Source organism: Papilio polytes, unplaced genomic scaffold (genome assembly GCF_000836215.1).
Source record: "Papilio polytes unplaced genomic scaffold, Ppol_1.0 DF824269.1, whole genome shotgun sequence".
Taxonomy (NCBI): domain Eukaryota; kingdom Metazoa; phylum Arthropoda; class Insecta; order Lepidoptera; family Papilionidae; genus Papilio; species Papilio polytes.
This window is the reverse complement of record NW_013524935.1, coordinates 4,954,609-4,977,999: the sequence shown is the minus strand read 5'-3', so window position 1 is coordinate 4,977,999 and position 23,391 is coordinate 4,954,609. Positions and strand designations below refer to the sequence as shown.

At 35.3% G+C, this 23,391-nt stretch overlaps 4 protein-coding genes and 1 long non-coding RNA gene across 8 annotated transcripts in view; 2 read left to right on the top strand and 3 right to left on the bottom strand.

Moving 5' to 3' along the window:
• The first annotated feature begins 5,036 nt into the window (after window positions 1-5,036).
• On the top strand, window positions 5,037-8,444 carry LOC106106321 (hsp70-binding protein 1-like). Its single transcript, XM_013286896.1, has 6 exons — window positions 5,037-5,412; window positions 5,665-5,745; window positions 5,951-6,143; window positions 6,488-6,706; window positions 7,464-7,619; window positions 7,938-8,444. The coding sequence occupies exons 1-6, from the start codon at window positions 5,299-5,301 to the stop codon at window positions 8,234-8,236; spliced, it is 1,062 nt and encodes a 353-aa protein (XP_013142350.1). The 5' UTR covers window positions 5,037-5,298; the 3' UTR covers window positions 8,237-8,444.
• Window positions 8,445-9,234: 790 nt separating this feature from the next.
• On the bottom strand, window positions 9,235-11,719 carry LOC106106913 (collagenase-like). Its single transcript, XM_013287575.1, has 8 exons — window positions 11,598-11,719; window positions 11,295-11,349; window positions 11,065-11,221; window positions 10,513-10,679; window positions 10,303-10,398; window positions 10,026-10,168; window positions 9,484-9,592; window positions 9,235-9,391 (listed from the first exon to the last, which is right to left on the bottom strand). The coding sequence occupies exons 1-8, from the start codon at window positions 11,643-11,645 to the stop codon at window positions 9,255-9,257; spliced, it is 912 nt and encodes a 303-aa protein (XP_013143029.1). The 5' UTR covers window positions 11,646-11,719; the 3' UTR covers window positions 9,235-9,254.
• Window positions 11,720-12,865: 1,146 nt separating this feature from the next.
• On the bottom strand, window positions 12,866-15,971 carry LOC106106599 (collagenase-like). Its single transcript, XM_013287200.1, has 8 exons — window positions 15,862-15,971; window positions 15,596-15,650; window positions 15,247-15,400; window positions 14,770-14,936; window positions 14,328-14,435; window positions 14,073-14,221; window positions 13,675-13,783; window positions 12,866-13,184 (listed from the first exon to the last, which is right to left on the bottom strand). The coding sequence occupies exons 1-8, from the start codon at window positions 15,910-15,912 to the stop codon at window positions 12,901-12,903; spliced, it is 1,077 nt and encodes a 358-aa protein (XP_013142654.1). The 5' UTR covers window positions 15,913-15,971; the 3' UTR covers window positions 12,866-12,900.
• Window positions 15,972-16,870: 899 nt separating this feature from the next.
• Window positions 16,871-23,391, bottom strand: part of LOC106108190 (solute carrier family 26 member 6) — a 30,518-nt gene continuing 23,997 nt past the window's right edge. For all 4 annotated transcript variants that reach the window (XM_013289314.1, XM_013289299.1, XM_013289307.1 and 1 more), the window contains 9 exons: window positions 23,011-23,144; window positions 22,498-22,660; window positions 21,878-21,958; window positions 20,389-20,552; window positions 19,869-19,949; window positions 19,460-19,583; window positions 18,616-18,801; window positions 18,156-18,282; window positions 16,871-17,588 (listed from right to left, as the gene is read on the bottom strand). In XM_013289314.1, the coding sequence (XP_013144768.1) occupies window positions 17,440-17,588; window positions 18,156-18,282; window positions 18,616-18,801; window positions 19,460-19,583; window positions 19,869-19,949; window positions 20,389-20,552; window positions 21,878-21,958; window positions 22,498-22,660; window positions 23,011-23,144 (1,209 nt within the window). In that variant the 3' untranslated portion in view covers window positions 16,871-17,439. The remainder of the gene's footprint in view (window positions 17,589-18,155; window positions 18,283-18,615; window positions 18,802-19,459; window positions 19,584-19,868; window positions 19,950-20,388; window positions 20,553-21,877; window positions 21,959-22,497; window positions 22,661-23,010; window positions 23,145-23,391) is intronic.
• LOC106108239 lies at window positions 18,811-19,288 on the top strand. Its single transcript, XR_001225912.1, has 2 exons — window positions 18,811-19,118; window positions 19,201-19,288. It is a non-coding gene; the product is annotated as an uncharacterized LOC106108239 (long non-coding RNA).

Sequence of the window (23,391 nt, the reverse complement as noted above, 5' to 3'; positions counted from 1 at the left end):
GATATTGAGTAGTTAGAATAAATATTTAACAGCATAAAATGCTAACTCTTATTATAAAATCCTTTAATAATTCAAGGATTATAGGACAACTCAAAAGGATTGCAGCAACGATCAAACATTTCATTAGTAATTAAACTGAAATTTAAAGGGAATCGACTTTAAAAGTCCCACTAAATAATAATATTACTGATTATATAAGTTTCCTTTCACTGAAATTCGAAGCAAATAATAAATATATACAAACATCCCATCCGTCATTACATCAATATCTAATTTGAGTGAATGTTTGTGATGGCGGCCGAGCAGCGACCCGACGTAACCTTGGCGGATAGACTGGTATCTGGGCCGTACATGTACAAAGTCCATTTTTTTGGTTGTTTACTTACTCGTACGAGTTTTTAATGCCGATGTTTTTATTCTAGTGATATAAAATATTAGATGTTACCTATCAAGTACTGTTTTTTTATTCCGGAGCCTGTACTTTTTAAATGCGTCATGAATTTACTACTTATGAATAATTGTTGAAAATGCTCTTCTAAACGAGTTTGAGGTATCTATTTATAGACTAGTATAATCAAGGATTTATGAACATTATAATTAGCTATAAGATGATAATTGGAACGTCAGTTTATGAGACAGGATACCTCTTGCTTTACTGAAACTTATATAATTTTAAAAATTACACTCAGTCAGTATCCGATTGGCATTTTATTTCTAACGGCAAAGTCAGATCAACACGAATGAATTGTAAATGGGAATCAGTGTTAGGCTGAAACTAAATGTAGAACTAGACCATTGTCCGAACTTATAGCGCGATAGTAGCTAGTATCACACGTGAAATGCACAAATTACTTAAAGGTACAACATCTTCGTAGAATGTACTGCTAATGGTTTGTGCGTGTCAAAAGTAATGCTTTTTTCATCAATCAAAAACGAGGGAACGACTGAACTTATTATTAATATATGTATAGAATATTCTACAGCTTTAACCTATCCCGTTAATAAAACCTGTTATTTCCTCTGATTTAGTACATATTTAATAACATCGTTAGATAGTTAATCTGGTAATTGATTGATTCTATACGAAGAATAACATTAAATGCGTCATAAAAGTCGTTAGATAGGAAAGTACGTATAAAGTAGGTATCTAGCGTAGTGCGTATTCCGAGTTGTTTGGGAGCGTCCCTAGCCGCGTGCCGGATCGATAGTGCGGTGTTGCCGCTCCGTGCAGGTTGCCACCGCGCGTTGCCGTCCCGCGCGGCCATGTTTATTTTTACCTTTTGTTGCCAATCAATTATTGAAGGGAATAATGACACCTGCGGACGGCACTACACTATCGCCCCATTACATTTTTGCCGGCGTTAGACGCGTTTTTCTTGCATTTATTACTATTACATATCTATTTTTACCATTAGAAATAACGCAGCTAAAAAGTGTCTTGTTTAACTTTCTGTTGATGTTCTACTGAACGGAAAGTTCGATTTGAAATGTTTTCGCGATGAAACTTCCTTCGGTTTGGTCGCTTTTACTTCGCCATTCGAAAGGTATATCAATTCAAACATAAAAGTACATACAAACAGCGCCTTTATGATTCCTAAGAGCAATAACTTATTTATCTAAACGAAGGGAAGCTAGGTAACTACGTATACGTACATTCTTTTGCTTTCTGTTGTTTAGTAGAATAATAAACTACCTACATTTTGGACAGTTTACGATTTTTAATATGTTCGAGTCCTAGATCGTCGTAATAATTACTTAGTTGGTAATATGTGAAGTGTGAACGTAACGTACTAAAGCAGAAAATACTAGAAAGTATGTAGGTTTTAAATAAGAAGAGCCGAGAGATTAATGTGGAAACTAGAAAATCATTAAATAACAAATCAACAAATAAAACAATATTATAAATACGTCTTTTTATTAAGAAGCGTATCAAGCACCGTTATTTAAAGATTGAATTTTCAAGTGCTTTCTTCATTACTGCTTATTGCGTTCACAAACAGAACGTAAACAAGTCTGGCAAAGGACAGCGCAGGCAACATTGAAAATAGTGAATGGATTGTTGTATGATTAGCAATTTATTAAAAACACTATAATATTTAGTGGCGAGAACTAGTGTTTACCTAGGCCATTCAATTATGATCGAGTTATGTTAGGTATTTTAAGTTTATGCAGGAAACTTATTGAATATGTAAAATAGGACTTGCTTATATTTACTTGGTAAAATTCTTGATATCCAATATAAGTTTGCTAGTTAAAGAATTACAAATTAAAACTTTATATTTTTATATTTCGTGTGTTTGCATATAGATGACGTGTAGCGCCATCTGTTATTAAATAGAAAAAACTAGGAATATTCTTTTTCTGCAACTATATTAAAGCATCAAGATTCATGTCGACTAAAATAATTATGTAACAAAAGTACACATAAAGCTTAAAAGTATGTTATATGTTTTTAAAGTAAATCGTTAAATGATATTTTCTTTTCTACGTTATGAACAAACATAATAAAAAAAAATTGTGGTTTTGTATGATATGTTTTTAATTCTACTTATAGGATTGCGTAATTGCTGCGTCATGAAAGGACTGGAACGATCACCAGATGTCGTGTGACTTCTGTGATGAGGTGCATTTCTTCCTTTATTTTATAACAACTACTAGAAATGCTCGTTTTACTTCAAATTTGTTTATGCCACAAAATTATCAGCTTATCACTGAATTGTCAATTAAATATTGGGATCAAACACTTCACATTGCATCAAATTTAGTAAAATTGAAAATATAGCCGGTAAAACGCGTAAAGTGGCTGGCTTTATCTGTAACTGATCGTTACAGATACTACCTACCTTATAAAAAAACAAAGAAAATATATTTTAAATCTTACTTCTTTCTATCTTACTAATATTTTAAATGTGAATGTTTAGATATTTGTTATAGTTTATAGCCAAAACAAGTGAACGGATCTCTATGAAATTTGGCATAGATATAGAAGATAGTCTAGAAGAAAACATATAGGTTATTTGTTTTTTTAAATCTCATTATAATAATTACATAAATGATATTAGCGTAAACTAACAATCTAATTAAAAATTAACATCCAAAAATAATGTTTTGGTTAATTTATGCAACGATTTCAATAATTTTTTTCTAACCTAAAACCAAGATCAGTTACCCAAGCATTACATTGCTCTAGTGTAGAACATGATATTTGTCTAGTCTTAGTTCATGGGAATAACAAGGTATTCAATAAATTGTAATATTTTATTAAAGTTTAATTAACAATAATGTTTAACAATAATAATTATTTATAATTACATAATTTATTGGTTTACTAGTAACATGCTAAATTTACGATATACAATTTGACGTTGATATATTAATAATACTTAAAAGTAATTTAAACTTAATTTAAGACTAGTCGTATCCGTAATTTTAATATTTCATATTTTGAATTAACGTTGACTCTTTTGTATTTAGTGTTTTAAAGTTACTCTGAGACATTAACGTATTAGAATAGCAAGAGTTTTAAAAGTAAAATATATGTGAAATAGGTGGAGAATAATTATTTCAATATAACATTTTGCAACATTAAATGTTATCTAGTACATTTGAACGATAAGGAGCAATTACAACTAAAAACAATTGTTATTTATTATGCGTATAAAGTGTCATTCAACGTGTAGCCGTGGTATTTAATCTGTTATTCTGAGGCCTGTGTATGTAGGTTGCGGGGTGGTCGTGCGGGGGGCGCTGCAGGCGGCCGGGGGGTGGCGGCGGCGGCGCGGGGGGCCGCCTCGCCTCCACCTGGATCTTTTGCGGGTGAACCACAATATCCTGACGTGGGGGCATCGCTGGAATGGCGCGAAGTGTTGCGGTCACTTTGACAGTTTTAAAAAGAAAATGCACAACGTACAGCCACAACACAATGGCGTTCTATACATTTAAGAAATACAATTTCGAAATCGATTTTGTTGTAATAACATTTTATGTTTCTAGAGTAGAACGACTGCAATAAGTATTCTAATTATAAAAAGTAGTGTTAACTCCACATGTATGGTATGAAATATTAAACAAGCTTCTTTTAATAAACATTTGAAACCAATTTCGAAAAACATAGATAAAAATATCAGTTTCCTGCCTATGTTTTTATGACTATCATTAAATAATTACATTTGATGTAAACGTAAGTATAATTTATAAATCGCTGACCATAACTTACCGCCAAACAATTTGTTTATATTTACTTATGCACAGATCTGATTATTTTTTCACTTAATATCAACTAAGAATTTAATAAAGCGTAGATTTGCAACCGCGTATGAAAATATAACACATGTTTTTACTCTTAGATCTCAGCTATCGTTGTCGATAAGATATCTTTATCAGTTAGATAATGTTGTTGTGCTGTTCATATTTTCATACATGTACCAAGGATACCTTTGTTGTTTTACAATGTTTCTATATAAATTAGTTTAACTGCCTCTGGTCTATAGTAGCTTCATTAAGTTATAAATGTTGTGATTATATAGCTCCTACTTTGTTTTTCCATTAGGGAATAAAACCAAATTAAAGCTATATTTATTGGCTATTAAGACGCAACCTTAGCATGGATAAATTTTAATTTAATTGATCACATATTGATTGTACTCGTAGTTATACATAGATGAACAACAAATAGGATCGCTTTAACGAGTCTTAGCATTTTTTTAACGACTGAACGACTAAGTTTTTTGTGTCTCAAGTGTTGATAGTAACTAGCAATCACGACGAATAACTAAAGCATGTTGGCCTTTTAAGCTATTATAGGTCATAAGACATTAATAGAGCGCTAAAACTCAAATCTCCTTTTTCGGCACTAAACATGTAATAGCTTACTAAAAAAATACAGCAGGTGTCTTTACCAAAGAAAAAAAATAATAATTAAAAACGCCAAGGTTAGGATTACTTGATTTTTTCAATTTCTATAGGTTGTAAGCGTTAGCCTTTCCAAAAAAAATGTATCTGTCATTGTCAGAAGCGTCAACTGTCAAACTGTCAGTGTCACCAAAGTGTCACAAGCAAAAATATTCCGCATGTCACATTCTGATTTCTTATTCATGTTTAAATTTTTCTTCTGGATGAATCCCCATGGTTCTAGAAGTTGCACGATCGATAAATCGATGAATAAAATTGATTACTTATTCATGTGAAAATTTAAATTAGGGCTCGGGGTTTCAGTGCGAGTGTCTTGTTGTGTTCATGCAGTAGTGTGGATTAGACGTGTTTTATTTTCAATTATTGGTGTTGAAAAATTATAAGATAATGGCTAACAATTCGGGGAACCCGGTGGCAGGAGCTCTGACTTATCCAGACATGAGTGATGACAATGAAGATCAACCTCCCCCAATTCAGCCTCGGCAGCCGAATAACTTGCAGGTACGGTTCACATAGACTTAATTTTTTTTTAAATGACTTGAGGGTAATTTTCCAGTGTTTTTATGTATGTAAATTGGTGATATTGAAGTCACTTTGTGAAGGCCTGTAGCCTATTAATTGCAGTTTGTGATTTTGATGACTGACATCAATCAATATATGTTTTTCAATTCTGTTGTTTCTTTGTTACTATAAATATGATATATTAACCTGTTCAATATGTGTGTGTTGCAAATAACTTGTAAATCTTTCTAGGGTCTCCTACGCTTTGCCATGGAGGCTACAAAAGGCGAAGATGCTCCCGGCGCATCTGAATTCCATCCCATAGATTTTGAGGTACACAACTAATGATTGTTTTTCTGTTTTCATATATGATCTAGAATCATCAATATATTTGAAAGTGATATAATCTGCATTTCAAAAGAATTCTTCAGATTGCAATATATATCATAAGTATTTTAGCAGTGGAAACTTAAATTATATGTTGCACAACTTTACACTATTTAAATTCTCTTTAAAATTGGAAATTGGAAAATTTCAGAGAAGGACATTTTTGGAGGATGCTTTGAGAAGCCTGACAGTAGATGTAGCGAAGGTACTAGTGGATGCTGTCAAAGTTCTGTCAGATGCTGAGAAGATGAACAGCATCCAGCTTGGTCAAGAACTTCCAGATGATGTTGCTGCAGCTTTCTTCAACATTCAGGAGTTTATTAGTGATATTGATGTGGCTAATGGTTAGTAGTAACTTTTAATTAGTGTGTTTGTGTTAATTACATTAAAGAAAAAAGTAGCCATAAATATAGTTATTTATCTATACTTTATTATAAAGAAGTAAGATTTGTATTTTTGTATGTATTGAAATAACTCAAAAACTACTAGACCGATTTCGAAATTTCATTCTCCATTAAAAAGCCATGTTATAAGTGTTACATAGGCTATATTTTCTATTATTATTTTGCGAGCTACAGCTAGAAAGAAATTAAGTATAAAGTAGAAATCAATATATTTTATATTATACACAATTAAAAAGACCACTGCGAAAATGTTACTAAAGCTATCTATTTCTGCTTTAATACAGATTTCCACAAGATCGGAGGGTTCTCAATATTTCCCATCTGCTTGGGGAGCGAGAATGCTCGAGTCCGAGTGGAGGCAGCAACTATCTTGGCGGAGACTTGCCAGAACAACCCGTATGGGCAGGCTCGTGCGCTGGACGCCGGCCTGCTACAAGTGCTGCTGCAGCTCGCAAATACTGAGGAAGGAAACTTCCTTGTTACATGTTTATATGCTATCTCTAGTAAGTTTTTTATTAATACTTCTAATGTTGGTTACATGAATGTACTTTTACCTACAACTGCCTGGGATTTAAAAAACAAAAGTAGATTATGTTCTAATAATGACAAATATTGATGTCCAAGTAAATTTTAACCTTGTCAAATCAAGGTCAGGTGTGATCTTTGTGTCCCGTAAAATTAAAATATTGTTTTATGCAATGTCTCGTTTGATTGCATCATGTATTGTGATTCTTATATAAGTGTTGCCAATTATATTGAGAATAATTTATTTTTTATGAAATAAGTGATTATTAGAATACAGTGCTGGCATTTGGTTTAGACATACTAATATTATATATGCGAAAGTTTTGTTTGTTATTACGTATTTTCAAAATGGATTTCGATGAAAGTTGGGACAGTAGAATATAGTCTGGAAGAACATATGGGCAAATTACTATATTTTATTTATCTCTGGAGTTTCAGGCAATTATGTTCAATTATTTATTTAATTACTAGCTTTCGCCCGTGACTCCGTCCGCGTGGGATTAAATAAAACAACAATGATTAGTTTATGTGTTCTTCCACACTATCTTCTACATCTATAAAGAATTTCATCAAGATCCGTTCAGTCGTTTAGAGTACAAACTCTAACAAACATCCATCCATCCATCTATCCATCCATCCATCCATCCATCCATCCATCCATCCATCCATCCATCCATCCATCCATCCATCCATCCATCCAAACTTTCACATTTATATTAATATGATTTGTGTCAGGCGTGTGCCGCGGCCACGGGCCCGCGTGCGACGAGCTGTTCTCCAGCGGCGGCGGCGCGCTGCTGTCGGAGCTGGTGCGCAACCCCAACATCCGCGTGCGCACGAAGGCCGCCTTCCTCATCTCCTTCCTCGTCATCAACCATGCCCCCGCTAAAGGTTACACTAATTTTCAATTCAAACTAGTCGAGTGTCACTAATTTTAGTAATTGCTATTGTTAGATATATCTAAAATCCGCTTAAATTTCTGCACGAATTTTATTAAAGAAATGTAATAGTTTTTTTTAATTAAAATGTCTAAATGATAAAATTTCTAGCAATGTTTAAGTTTGCGTCATTTCCGTTACATGAGCGAGACGACAGATATATTTTGTAATATGAGTAAAAGAGATAGACATCTATCATTTCCCTATTCTGAGATTTATTTTATAAATATGTCCACTTAGCTAATTTATTTTTTTTCTTTTTAAATTACAGAGATCTTTTTGGAGAACAACGTTATTGGTAACATAGCGACGTCGCTCGACAGGGGATTGGACGGCAGCACGTCCTGTACCCTGCACGCGCTGCACGCTATACTGAATGGGGAAGAAATACCCCCTCAAGTGCGCGACCCGAACATCAAACTGAAGAAGGTTCTAGAAAAAATGGAAAATACTAAAGAGATACAATATGCCGAATACACGGATGAAAGGAAAGTCTTGAAAAATATTATGAAAATTTTAAGGGATGTTCCAGAAATTGAAGTTCCCAACGATGAGGAGGCAGATAGATAAATAGGGTGCATGGATGGATGCCTAATGGATGGATGGATTGAATGGAACGGAACGGTTGAATGAAACTGGAGTGTTCGGAGAAATTTCGTAATAAAATGTATGACTGGATGTATTTTGCAGCGAATTTGTTCCATGTGTAAATGATTCTTTACATTGATATTAATGTAAGCATTTTTGACAACAAAATAAAACTTTCTTTATATTTTAATTTTGTGTGTTTTATTTTGTTAAACTAAACAAGCCCTAAATACTATAAAGAATTATCAAAATGCGACATTAATTAAAATATACCTTTATAAATAAACCATAGACAATAATTTTTGTTTCTATTTAATTCCACTATACCATTATGATAATTTCTGTCGATAATTCATAGTTAACTAGCTTTCGCCCACAACTCCGTCCGCTTGGAATTAAAATACAAAAATAAAACAAGTATCCTATCCATCTTCTACATCTACGACAAATTTCATCGAGATTAGTTTAGCAGTTTAGGTTACTAACAAACATACACACTTTCGCATTTATAACATTAGTAATATCAGTATTAACATATTTTTTGTTGGGTTAGGTTAGTATTAAAGTATTTTTTTTTATAATATGAGGTGGCAAACGAGCAAGCGGAAACCTGAATCCACCGAAATGGAAAGCGACCGCTGCCCATAAACATCCGCTATTGTAGATGCGTTGCCTACCCTAATTGACGGAGGAGGAGACGCACATAAAGAGGACATTTCCCCTTCCTATGCATCTCCTTCACCGTCCAATCCACTTTTTCCTCTCATCTTTTCCTCTTAAGAAAAGGGTGGAAAGGAAAAGGGACTTACTTACTTAGGCCTCCGGCACCACACTCATCAGACGAAACGCGGAGTTGCTTCCACTTCACGCCTGTTTTCTGTGTGGTCGTGGTATTTCACCGGGCGAGCCGGCCAATTCGTGCGAAGATGTTAAAGCGGGCTCTACCACTTTTAATTTGATATATTAAAAAAAAGAAACACTTAAAAGTGCAATAATATTTTTATTCAATAAAGTTTACTCTACTCTCATCTACTTGGGGAGAGCTCTGCTCAGGCACCAAATCTCCGTTCTTCCAATCGAAGGAGATACCGGTCACCTGTTCATACCAGGAGTGGTAGTACCCAGCGCGAACGAAACCTGGAACAAATGTGAAGTTTATAATGTTACTTGTGGCACAATTATTTCTATGCATAACTATATCGGATACTTTCATAGTAAAGACTTCTTACCTGAAGGGTAAGCGCTAAGGCAGCCCAAGTAGTGTCCGAAGCTGACTACTCCCACCAGCGTCGGCTTACCGTCGACGTCCACCGCGGTCAAAGGACCACCACTGTCGCCCTGCAACACACACTTTCTCGTTTTAAAAAGTATTAACATTTGTAATTAATTCCTTTTTTATTAAATCACCAGCTTTCGCCCGCGACACCGTTTGCGCGAAATTAAAAAAAAATGCAAGTAGCTTATGTGTTATTTCAGACTATCCTCTACATCTATGCCAAATTTTATCGAAATCCGTTCAGTCGTTTAAGCTACAAACTCTAACAAACATCCAACCATCAATCTAAACTTTCGCATTTAATATTAGTATGATAAACTCAATTATGTACTCCTTGGGACACGAATTTAATGACAGCTCACTTTACGTTAAAATTATTTAAATATATAGAAATATTTACATCCGTAAATAGTACAAAAATGGTCTGCCTTATATTGTCCAACATGGTTGGTCATTCTTTGGTCTCTGTCATATTATTACGTATGTGACAGTTACCCCACAAGAAGACTGATCAGTGTGATTGTATCCGATAGTGCAGATATTCTGAGGAGAGATCTCGCCTGGGTACCAGCTGTCGCAGACTTCATTGCTGACGCCGTACTGGTACACCCAACGCAACACTTCTGACGTCGAACCACCTGCAGACCGTAATTTATTAAATACTTTTTGAATTAAATGACGTGAACTCTTCAATCAAAACTTAACAACTTTACTAGAAGCGTAAACTCGAAGCGTAAGCACTGAATGGATAATTTTACTAAAAAAAAATTACCTTCAGTCAATCCATAACCGCTGACGATAAGTTTTACGTCAGTGTAGTCAAAATCTTTCATTTCAGTATTCTGCAGCCTGCATGGCTGGATGTTCTCTGCCGAATTAAATTAGAAGTCGTTAATTTTAAAGTAGAGAGTAAGAAATTTGCATTATACATGAATTGTGTTTAGATACCAAATTTAAATGTAATGTAGACTTCCGTACTCACTTCCGTATGGAATGGGTCTCTCAAGTCCGAGTAATCCGATGTCGTCAGGCTGAACTTCGAAGTTCCTTTCATCGTAATCTGGGTGGAGGAACTTGCGTGTCGACTCCACGATATACTCGGGCCGGGTGACATTGACCAATCCCAGGCGGACCACGAACGAATTGCGACTGTATTAAATCAAACCAAAACTCATCAATCATTATTCAAATAAAAAGTACATGAAGTGAGTGTGTGTAAGTGTCCATATAGTTCTAATCTAAGAACCTACCTGACTAACTTTTGGCACTAAAGATGTAGATATACATTACACATTGCTAGAGGAAATAGACCAAAACGGCTTGTTATCCAAGCCAAATAGAATAAATACAAAAAATACGATACGATGATAACATGATCAGGTTGATAGGAATCTGTCAGATGTAGGCGTTTATTTATTTCAAAAGACCTTCTTTGACGACATTTTCTAACAGATAGTAGTTATTGTAGAATGCAAAGCGGCATTAAAATACCGTCTTTTATGTTATCAAGTTGCAGTAGCTACTAGTTACTAACTTGGCGAGGCAGTGGGCAGCGGTGATGACCCACTCGTGATGGATGACCGCACCCCCGCAGGAGGAGACCTGGCCGTTAAAGCCGATAGAACGCAGGCTGATTTGATGAGGGATTTGTCCGTCTACTGCTTCCCAACCGTGCGAGATCCTTTGACCTGCTAAGTAGTAATCATATAAATAACCAAAATTCTATCATTAAAATAATAAAATACAATATAGTTAAAAATTTACCTGAACGCACATCTTCAATAAAGGCTCGTTGGTTTAAATGACGTAGAGGCTCGCACTAGAAAAAAAAAACATAAATGTAAAAAAAAAAGTCTGTGGAAAAACAATAAATATTGTTTCCACGTCATATCCTCGTGGACATTGTTACATCACGATGTTGTCCTTCACTGTAAGAACTCGGAAATCCAAAAACAAATTGTACGGCGAGAACTTAATCAGCACTTACTGATTCTAAGACGTTCCAGATTCCTTTAAGCAAATCCCTGAACCTCCAACTCCGTATCATAGTATCTTTAATAAAATTACCTGAGCGTAACCAAATATGAGGAGTAAAGCGAAGTAAACGGCCGCCATCTCGTCTGCCGGTCAACTAATTACAATTTTAACTAATTGAATTATATATTACAGGCAAAATACTTATCCGAACATTTTTTAATATCCGTTTGATATGAACTCTTTACCTGGTAATAAGTGTTTGTAACACGAAAAGATAAAATCTCATACTAACTGTTTCCCGTGACTTTGTTACACCCCTATTGACATTTACATTATTTTGAAATACCTTCCTAAATAGTTAATTTAATTATACTAAAAGTGTCTGTTTCCAAATTCTGTTGGAATAACATAGCTTAGTTTTCCACAGCCGAAGATCTAGCCTTAGTTTAGGACGCCATACAAGAATTGACCCCAAAGTTTTAGTTATGTCATATGTGTAATTTTGTCTGTGCTTAGGTTTATTAGTAAGACAAGCGGTTCAATCTTTTATATATATAAATCAAAGAAACATATGGTAAGTGTAATTAACGATAATAGATTAACAATTTCCTGTATTCGGCAATCGGATGCGATTTTAAATCAAAATTTGATAAAAACATATTATCTTTTACCAGGCAAACGCTTAGCGATTTTAGAAAAACATAAGAGCAGGCTCCTTTGACTAAACTATCGCACAAAAGTGTACGATGGTCGTTTGTTTGTTGTAAAAACCAAGTATAGTGTACCTCTATATATACTCGTAGGAATTAAAGCGAGACTAAACAATTGTTTGATAGTTTAGTTTCAGAAGTGCGCGCACTCTAAGTACTTTCTATGTTTCAAAATCATTTACCGAATTAAATATACTATCCAGTAAAAAGTTAGGTCTTACATAGCGATGAATAGTTAAATAAGCGTTTGTAGTTTGTTGTTTTAACTATATAGGGGGTTAGATTATTGGATTATAGTTGTTTTATATTATTATCATGTTTTGGAATAACTAGACACGTAATCAAATCAAATTTCCACGTCCATCTTTGTATTCTAATTTCTTGCGAATGGACTAATTACCCGACATCGTTATTTGAAATTTTTGCATGGTAAATACTAATAGGGCGACCGCCCAGGGGCCAGACATAAAGAGGTGACAAAAAGTGGCACCATGTAGGTTTTTTCATATGGGCTTGTATTGCAATTAAGGCGCGATGCAATTTCGCAAAGAGCGCCTGTCCTCTTTATGATCATTAGTTTCGTAACTTTTCATTATGCAATCTACAGTTACGCCAGTAAATTCTTACACTAGTTATAATAAAAAAAAATAAAGGTCTTATTTCTTTATTTAAACAACATGTATTTACATATCAACAAAGTTCACTCTGCTTTCTTCATCTTCTCCGCCATCTCCTTCACCACCATCTCCTTCTCCACCATCACCTTCACCACCGTCACCTTCTCCACCGTCGCCTTCTCCACCGTCACCTTCACCACCGTTCTCCTCCGAGGATTCAGAAGATTCAGACGATTCAGAGGATTCAGAGGATTCCGGTTCTATAGGCTTTAAGTCCTCATTTTTCCAGTCGAAAGAAATGCCGGTGACCTGCTCGAACCAGTCGTGGTAGTGTCCAGGGCGGACCAAACCTGAAAACATTGATATTATAAAATTGTTATTGATTTTATTCGAAATCGTTACTATTCAGGGTCGATGCGAGACATTTACCATTCAAGATATTTACAATTCAAGATGTTTACATTGTTATTCAAGGTTGCAGACGTTTGCGTCATTACAAAAAAGTATGCTTTTGCAGTAAAAAAAGTGCTTTTATATTTAGAGTATAAAGTTTTTCGTTTTTTAACAGATTTCAAAAAGGAGTAAAAAGTGTTAAGACGTAATGTATATTAGATGGATACAAAGGTAGAAGAAGACCGAAGAAAATATGGATGGATTGTGTGATGAGGATATGCTTAAGAAAGTGGATTGATAGAAAAATATGGAAGAGCAGCACTGTGCCAACCCTTCATAGGGACAAGGGCAAGTTGGTGTAGGACAAAAAAAAACTCAATTTGTCTGTATGTTTTTTGTTGATATAAGTATTTGAGGTGCGTGTTTTGTTTTTAAATGATGTATTACCAGAGGGGTGAGGGCTGTTGCAGCCGATTACGTGCCCGAAGCTCACCACGCCCACCATTGTAGGTTTGCCGTCGACGTCCAACTCGGTCAAAGGACCACCACTGTCGCCCTAAGATAGCAAATGATACGTTACAAAACTTTGTCGACATAAAAGTTTAAAGTTAGTAAATATTATTTTTTTTATTTATCGAGTACATTGCCACTTTAGTCCTTAATAGTGAAGCTTTAATTTCACTCTGCACATTTATTCTTATGTATAGTATGTATGTGAAGTAAAATTAAACCTTGTTCCAATCACATAGAGCTCAATTTAATTTGCCATAATTTGCCTACGATTTGATCTGGACGGACTTTAAGGCGAATCGATTGTCCAGTTTGTAAAGGATTTGCATACATACCTGGCAGGAAGACTGTCCGGTCCGGTTGTATGCTGCAGCGCAGATGGTTTGCTCCCTGATGACGCGGCTGTTGGGGTACCACCGCAGGCACTCCTCGTTACTGACTCCCAGTTGGTACACCCACAGAAGGATCTCTGACGCCGCACCACCTGCATCAACACAAGTCTTTACCAATCATCGGGAAAAATTATAGCAAGTCTGTTGTAAATGTAAACCCGATAGATGGCGCTGATTTCAAAAAACTTTTTAGCTTACCGTTCCACAAATCATCTGTACGTCCGTAGCCGCTGACGGTAAGCCTGACGCCCGTGTAGTCGAAGTTCTTCATCTCGCTGTTCTGCAGACGGCATGGCTGGATGTTTGCTGGAAAAAATTATCCATTGGTTGTTAAATTCAATCCTAAACAAGTATAGATGAGTCGTCAGGGTAAAAGAAGAATTCTTTTTAAAACTTTGAGTAATGCATATGGACTGTGTTAATAACTCAAGTACTTTGAATAAAGAAGACTCAATCTCCAATTTTTGTTTTCTTTGGATCCAAAAATGATTACATACAAATATTATTGGGCTATTATTTAATATAAGTGGGCCAGTATTAAACCAAATATTTTAAGATATCTAAATGATAAACGTGTGTAAACAAAATATGAATTGTCCATTACAGAAGTCTACTAGTCTAGTCTACCTAGTCTACTTACGTCCATAAGGAATGGGCCTCTCAAGTCCGAGCAGCGCGATATCGTCTGTCTGCACTCCAGCTAGGACCTCGACGTATTGAGGGTGGATGAACTTGCGGGATGTCTCCACGATGTACTCTGGCCGGGTCAGGTTGGTCAGGCCGAGGCGGACCACGAACAAAAGGCGGCTGTATACAAAGACAAATACCTTGAAGAATTTTTTAGAAGAATTTTGAATTTACTAAATGTTGGATAAAGTATAGAGGTACTTTTGTGATATCATTTAAAATATATTCATGTAAATTAAAGGTAGAACGCATTGGCCATCTGACTTGTAGATGTGTGTGGGCAGAGGTCAGTTCGACCTTCAAGACATTGCAAATGGCCGCTCGCTTGTTTGCCATCTTGTACTAAAAAATAGTATGGATTAAAATAAGTCTGACGTAAGAAGGATTCTTTACTCATCTCTTGGTATATTATTGTATGTCTGTTACTAACTTGGCAAGACAATGGGCGGCAGTGATGACCCATTCGTGGTGAATGAGGGAACCCCCGCAGGAGGAGACCTGGCCATCTATACGTATCATACGCAAGCTAATCTGGTGGGGGATTTGACCATCCGCTGCCTCCCATCCGTATACGATCCTTTGACCTGATACAATAGAAAAAAGTTTATGGGATTTTTAATTTAGTTAGTTAATGATATATATGTAAGCTAATTTTAAATTAGAAAAAAATTGTTTAAAGTTTTCTGATATAATATTTTAAAGTAAAAATGCTCTCCAATATGTTTAAAACCAGTCTGCGTCACCGATTTTTGATTTAGTTTATCAATAGTTGCAGTTACCTGCGCGCAAATCTTCTATTTCAGCATGCGGGTCCTGGCGACCAATGGGCTCGCACTGGAAAAGTAGTAAGTAACATTGTGAGGTTACGGTTTGGTTCCAGAAGTAACAAAACAGGATACACTTCTTATTCAAACATATTATCTTGGTTTAACATTAATTAAAGTTATATAACTTTAGATAAACTTATTGTTACGTAACTTTTATTTAGATTTTGACAGCAAATTGAATCGTTATTTGCATATTTATTAATCTAAAGTTAGGTTACCTGAGCGACACCCAAAATTAGGAGGAAAGCGAAGAAATACGCGCCCGCCATCTTCACCGTTAAAAAACTAATTAAAATAATAATATAATTAAACTGAAATAGAATATTTATCTGTAAATTTTCCAACTTCCCTTGATATGGTGAATTTACAAGATAATTAATGATTGATAGTGAATTTATCATAAATCTAAACGTAAGAGATTAATGATTAGAATAAGGGATTAAATGTTAAAAAACCTAATTAGGTTTTATTGTAAAGGTGACAACACATTAAGCATGTTTGAGTTTTAATAGAGAATTTAAAAAAGTAGCTTATTTATTATATTTCTGCTTGCAATGTCATAGAAATCGATTCAGCCATTCCAAGAAAGTACCCGGAACAACGGTGTTGCGTTTACAATAAATTTTTAAAATTGGAATTTCGTTTTTAGTAAAGCATGTACATCAAGTGTTCGAAATATGTCTTGTTTCTTTTAAATATTGCTAATATTATAGTTAATTTTATAGTTTATGGGTCTAAAATATAGATTGGATATTTATGGTAGAGTTTGTAGACAAAACTGCTAAACGGATCTCGATGAAATTAGTTTGGAAGAACACAGTCTACTAACTTATGGTTTTTTTTTTAAATCCACGCAGACGGAGTCACGGGCGAAAGTTGTTGTTGCATACTTGAATTTTATTGTAACTTTGTATAGTTAGTACATTTTATCTCACAATTTTCATGTTGTTTCTTTTTTTAGGTTTTCAATCGATGTTATGTTAGGTGTGTGCTTACCTTTATATAGGTTTTAGTTTCGTTTTCAACTTATATTTATATAAAAAGGACGTTGTTTGGTTGATAAAATAAAAAATCGTTTTTTAAAATATATATCGTATACTAAGTACATTTTTACATTGGTTAAGATACAAAATATCACATCGTTTTTTTGAACTAAGTCTTATTTTTACATTTACTTTAAGTATATGACACTAAATATTGTACATAATTACTTAATGAGGATAACAAAGTTAAATTAAGCACCATATTTTAAGTAACAAATTGTTTAAAATATCACTTGTAAATTTAACAAATACAAATAATAAGTGAAAAAGTCCGTTACACGTCTGCAGTTTTAACTATACGTAGGCAAATAACATAAACTGTGCAGTTAAAACTGATTGTGTAACAGATTTAACTCATAGTGGACATTTCTAGAAATTATAAAATGCAAGCCTTTTAAAACCAAAAGTTAAAAAGTCTATTGTCTAAGTATGAAAATATTCGAGAAAGATATAAAAATATACATGAAGTAATATAATATGCTTTTAGGAAAGTCTAAAATTATTTGTATTCTGATGCGTTTTATTCCATTTATATTAAAATACAAATACTTCTAACAAAAATAGTAGCTTACGTCTTTACTATAAAAATAACCTATCGATAAACGAATAACAATTAAAAATAAAACAGTTATTTACAATTCTATTTTTAAATAACTCTAAACAGTTAATAGCAATAACGTGTAACGTTATAACGGTTGAAAATAGCAGTTTAGCTATTAACAGTTGAATAACGGCTATTTTAATATTTGACAATCATGATACAATTGTTAACGCGGGTTCGTCTTTTCTGGAAGTTAATATTTTGTAATAAACGACCGCGTCGTGTACTGTAGGGAAAGTATCTAACTGTAATTGTTCACTTTCCAAAGAATTGTATCTATTTATCATTTCTAATACTGGGCCTGAAAAAAAAAAACATATTTTAAACATTAATCGAATAAGGTTAGGATTATATTTGATATTAATAATTGTTTAAAAAAACTATTGCCGAAATGAAAAAGATGTTATTTCAATGTTTTCAATTATTTAAAGATTGTCTTTTTCCTGCTTTTATTAAAAATACATGACAAAAATCAATCTTTATCGGTTTAAAAAAAGATACTTATATAATATTTAATTACATGTAAAACATAATTTGCCGGGTATTTATTGATAAAGTGATAAAAAGATATGTGGTACAGCTCTGATAAGATATAACGACGTTATTCTATTATTAAATAGGGTAAAAATTGCAAAAATTATCTATACATGAAAAATAACCCTTTATTTTGCTTTAAACTTTGAGATTATAATAGACGCTACCAACAACAACGTGTAACACGATTTATATGATGCCCCCCATTTTTGACCCCCCACTTAATGGGGGGACTATTCATACACCTGTGATACCCCTTTCTGTCAAGCGGCGGGCGTTCGCCCTTCCGCTGTGAGGTAAAGGTAAAGAAGTTCAAGTGACGTTGGTTGCTTACCATTAGCTCCAGCGAGCAGTACGGTGATGGCGCTGGCGGCCAGCTCGCGCTGCGCCGCCACCAGGCTGCGGATGCCGGGCGCGTCCACGTACGACAGCGCCGTCGCGTCTATTATCACGCATTGTACCTGTATAATGTTTTGTTATAATAAAGAAAAATTACATCTCTTTCTGGATAGTACCAAGTCATGTTTAGTAATGTTTAGTTATGGGAAATCAACAACAATATACCAACAATAATACACTCCTTTAAAGTTTTAATAAATGAATCTGAGTACGGCAATTTACGCTAAGCACCCTCAGCACTGTTAACATTACTTTTTAAAGACAAATAGTACAATACTTAGTAAAAAAAAACATTTTTATTTGTCAGTAAAACAAATTGAGGATTTAAAAATAAAATTGCGTTTACCAACATCATTGAGATTTATACTCTATGTCATAAAGTACAAATAACTTACTCTATGTCCAATAGTGGGGTCCCACTCGAAGGACTCGCTCTTGGTGAGGTTGTCCTCCTCCTGCGCGGTGTCAGCGGGCTTCAGGTAGCCGATCTTGCGGAACAGCGTCGATCGGAACAGGTTCTTGCTCGCGAAATTCAGTCCACCGCAGTAGTGGAAAATCTTGATACCGGGAATCTCTTCCGCCTTGAACGAACGGTTACGTAAATTTAAACAGTGAATAAGTTAAATATGGAATATAAACAACAAAAACGTTATTTACTTTTAACGATATAATTGCATACTCTTTGACCATTACATAACACAATCTTTGACATTCATAATCTGTGACAGAATTGTAGACAGATGATAGTTGTAAATTCAAATTTGTAAAAAATAAACATGCAATAATTTCAAACAATAAAAATTAATATGCTTTTAATTTTTTGCAAACAATAAATGCAGTCACAGACATAATGCGTCTATTCGCTGACAAACGACTTCCCTATCACATGAATTACGAGGTCGGTATATTCGATGTGGCAAGATGGTGGATATTTATTGTGATTAACATATTAATTATGTTCTGTTTTAACTATTTCATAGTTACAATCTATCAAGATCGGGAAATGGAAGTATTGAGCAATGGCATGTTGCTATCAGAGTACAATGAATAAATAATTAAATTAAAACAGTCATTTGATTAATTCGTAAACTAAGTCCGAGAGTTGAGGATGACGTCATTAAAGTGTGTTTCTATTGAGCTATAAGAATGAAAGTAATTCGCTTTTCACTAAATATAGGTAAATAGTGTCGTATCTTTATGTGTTTGTATGTGGTTGTGTTGTGTGCTAGAAATACTCACAGCTCGGTACCGCTTAGTGTCGAGGTAGAGGTCAGTGTCCAGGACGCGGCCGAGCAGGCAGGTGTAGGGCTTCTGGGACCTGCAGAACAGCGTGCCCACGCTCGCCAACAGACCCGCCGCCAGACTGACACACAAATATCATCATTAATTAAAATAAATAAACACGAATGTACTGCAATTTGAAAATTTGTACGAAACGACGCCTTACATATCAAAAGAAAGAAAGAATAATAAAAGCTAAAAACGTTACTTTCCTGTCTTGAAGAATTTGGAAAAACAACTGTAGTAGTGTAATTAATTAGTTTTGCTTAGTAATATTGTTATATAGTTAAAAATAGGCTTCAAATGTATCTGTTATATTTTTTCCCTGTCATTATCATAGGTAAGACGGAGATAGCATTATACTCACCCAATATCAATATTAATGAGAACCGTGGTGAGGAATGTGACGAGCCACACGATCGCGTCCAGTTTACTCAGAAGCCAGAACCTGACCGCAGAAGATGTCAGTAGATAGTTGCACATAACAATAAAAACATCTTTGACTAATTTATCGCACGGCTGTTGTGCGATGGTCGATTATTCCGCTAAACATCGAGTAGTGTACCTCCATATAGGAATCAAAGAAAGACTAAACAGTTGTGCGAGAGTTTGAACAAAGATATCCGCGAGCTCTTGATATATTAAACATGGGTGTCGCCGATCTAGACTAGGTCTAGGCGACAACTATATTCGCGGTTTACATTTTGCTTATAAAAAACTGTACTAAAGATCAATTGGCACAGAGTTCTATCCAACAGTGTTGGTCAACCCTCATAACAAAAATTCAAGTAAAAAATAATCAAGAAACAACAATAATTCCAATTCCGCTAGTAATATATCTGATTCAAAGTGATAAGGTCAGTAAATATTGTATTTCGTGTACTAACTTGCGTAACTCCTTGACCTGCATGAACATGCCCTTGAGCGAGACGACAATGATGGAGGCGAGCACGCAGCGCGGCAGCCGCTCGAAGAACGGCCCCACCCACAGCAGCACGCACACGATCAGACTCGCGCTCACCACTGTCGTCACGCCCGTCTTGCTGCCCGCCTGGCACATTTCAAATTAGCCTCGTAACGGATTTTAACGGAAGCGGATGCGGATGCGGAGGCGAAGAGCTTCACCTCTGCAGAAGCAAAGGTTAACGGAAGCGGAAGCGGAGATCAATGATAAAATATTAATTGCGATTTATTAAAGAAATAATCATCATCATCATCTCCCCTGCCTTATCCTACTCCCGTAGGATCGGCGCACCGGGTTTTCGTCCTCCAAAGCATTCTATCATCCGTCATCTCAGTCATCACTCCCTTCTTGATCATGTCACCTTTCACGCAACCCATCCATCTCTTTCTAGGTCTACCTCTACCGATATACCCCTCCACATTCATAACTGACGTCCTTCTTGTTACATGCGATTCATCCCTTCTCATAACATGCCCATACCACTCTAACCTTTTACTCCTTATTTTCTCAACCACTGGGGCTACTCTCAAACTTCCTATTAAAGAAATAAAAACTAAAATTACGTTAATTCAAAATACAGATTTGTACATATTTACAAGGTACAGTATATTATGCAAATATAATGTATAACAATTATAGTTAGTTATCCTAGCACGCTCGCGGTGGCCGCATAAACGATACTTAATCGCCCCACTCGCGGTAAAGACGTTAATTAACCTCCGTTATAACTCCTCATAAGAAACAACGGAAGCGGATGCGGAGTTAATATTTCTTGCGGAAGTACCGCACTTGCGGATGCGGAAGCGGATTTCCGTTACAACCCTATTTCGAATCATACCTAATTTACCTAATTATAGTCTCTTTCCCACCATGTCTTATACGGAACGGATGGGAAGGGAAAGTGGATTTGACGGTAAAAGATAGGAAAGGAAAAAGTCCTATTTATGTGCACCAATCATGATTTTTTTAACAGCGCCTAATCAAATTTTAGTCACACTAGCTTTCGCCCGCGACTCCGTCCGCGTGGAATTAACAAATACAAAATTGAGTAGTATGATAGAGTTATGTGGAGGACAAAAACCTGTTGCGCCGACCCTACGGGAGTAGGATAAGGAGATGATGATGATGATGATGATGATGTGTTCTTCCAGACTTTCCTCTATGTTTATACCAAATTTCATCAAGATCCGTTCTGCAGTTTAGGCTACAAACTCTAACAAACATCCATCCATCTAAACTTTGCATTTATAATATTAGTAAGAAGTAAGATTACTCTTGTTTTACTTTTTATAATGATGTTAAAATCCTTTACAATAGCGAATTATTTCCTGAAAAAGTGACATTGGTCTAATCTAGAAATAGTATAAAATTATGGATAAATAGTATAAAAAAATAAAATGCATTATTATTACCTGATACTGTATATAGGAACGTGATAAACTAGCACAGATCGGAGCACACCCGAAGAAGGATCCGAATACGTTACTTGCACCCTATAAAAAATCACATTAAAAATTGTTAATGTATAAATCTTTTCGATTTTTTATATAATATAAGGTGGCAAACGAGCAAGCGGCCACCTGAATCCACCGAAATCGAGAGCGATCGCTGCCCATAAACATCCGCAATTGCAGATGCTTTGCCTACTCTTAATCGACGGAGGAGACGCACATAAAGAAGACATCCCCTTCCCTTCCTATGCGTCTCCTCCACCGTCAAATTCACTTTTCCTTCCCATCCTTTCCTCTTAAGAAAAGGGTGAAAAGGGAAAGGGACTAAAATTCGGCCTCCGGCACCACACTCATTGCGAAACGCGGAATTGCTTCCATTTGACGGCTGTCTTCTGTGTGGTCGTGGTATTACTGGGGGGAGCCGGCCCTGCACTGCTAACATGTTAATGCGGGCTCTACCACTGTTAAAAGTTGAGATTATATTGCTAAATCACAAAAAAAAAAATTTTTTTTTCATTAGCGTATTTTTTTTAAATGGAAAAAAACTATAAAAAAATTAGAATAGCCATTCGTATACATACCAATGCTAGAAGTTCTTGGTTCGCGTCGATTTCATATTTCTCTTTGGAAGCAAATATTAACGCCATAGACATGGATATGGTGTAAGTGACCATAGTGATGGTGAAGGCGTCCAGCGCTACAGACGGGAATAACTCGATAGGAGGCACTTCGGGTACTGGCAGACTGCGGATACCGATTGTATACAATTATTATAGTCTGTGTACCCTAAATTTGGGAAGTAACGTTTTTAAAGCCTTACTAATAACTATAATATAATAATGGAATGCTGTCTATTGTATTTTTTTTTTAATCCATTTCAAAAAGGAAATTCTCAATAAGTAAATTTTTGTTTACTTTAATACAAAAATTTAATTTAATTTCAACAGATTTGCAATTTCATCCCTATTTCATACGGTTTAATATATTTTATCTTACTAACAATATTTCCGAAGATCCTTACAAAAAAATTATTGGTCCAGGTGATTTTTTATACAACGTATGTACCTTTCACTTAAACTTAAATTCAAACTTACCCAGTAGGTATATGTCCGACGAGAGTGATACCGAACTGTTCATTGAGACTGGCGAGGCTGGAGACCAGTGTTCCAGCTACGATAGCCAGTAGCTCCACTGGCACTGGCACGCGACTCACCTTGCTCACTATCGGCTGCAAGTGGATTTTTATTTTTTATTGATACTAGCTGTTGCCTGCGACTTCGTCCGCATGATATTAGAAAACACAAACTATGTAAATAACAAAAAACTACATGTCCTTCGGAAACCGGACTTTTCTCGGGGATGAACCTTATCCTATGTGTACTCCAGACTTTGTGTTATTTGTGCCAAATTTCAATAAGATATGTTGAACCGTTGCAGAATGATCGAATAAACATTAAAAAACTGAATTAATAAAT

What these genes read in the sequence shown, in the direction of transcription:
- LOC106106913 (XM_013287575.1), bottom strand. Translation starts at nt 11,645, where the DNA reads ATGGCGGCCGTTTACTTCGCTTTACTCCTCATATTTGGTTACGCTCAG. An exon ending in TATTGAAGATGTGCGTTCAG is followed by an intron (nt 11,222 to 11,294) that starts GTAAATTTTTAA and finishes ATTACTACTTAG; the next exon opens with CAGGTCAAAGGATCTCGCAC. An exon ending in CCTTAGCGCTTACCCTTCAG is followed by an intron (nt 9,392 to 9,483) that starts GTAAGAAGTCTT and finishes CATTTGTTCCAG; the next exon opens with GTTTCGTTCGCGCTGGGTAC.
- LOC106106321 (XM_013286896.1), top strand. Translation starts at nt 5,299, where the DNA reads ATGGCTAACAATTCGGGGAACCCGGTGGCAGGAGCTCTGACTTATCCA. An exon ending in TCCATCCCATAGATTTTGAG is followed by an intron (nt 5,746 to 5,950) that starts GTACACAACTAA and finishes GGAAAATTTCAG; the next exon opens with AGAAGGACATTTTTGGAGGA. An exon ending in CAACCATGCCCCCGCTAAAG is followed by an intron (nt 7,620 to 7,937) that starts GTTACACTAATT and finishes TTTAAATTACAG; the next exon opens with AGATCTTTTTGGAGAACAAC.
- LOC106106599 (XM_013287200.1), bottom strand. Translation starts at nt 15,912, where the DNA reads ATGGCGGGCGCGTATTTCTTCGCTTTCCTCCTAATTTTGGGTGTCGCT. An exon ending in GAGGCCCATTCCTTATGGAC is followed by an intron (nt 14,436 to 14,769) that starts GTAAGTAGACTA and finishes AATTTTTTCCAG; the next exon opens with CAAACATCCAGCCATGCCGT. An exon ending in CAACAGCCCTCACCCCTCTG is followed by an intron (nt 13,185 to 13,674) that starts GTAATACATCAT and finishes CAATGTTTTCAG; the next exon opens with GTTTGGTCCGCCCTGGACAC.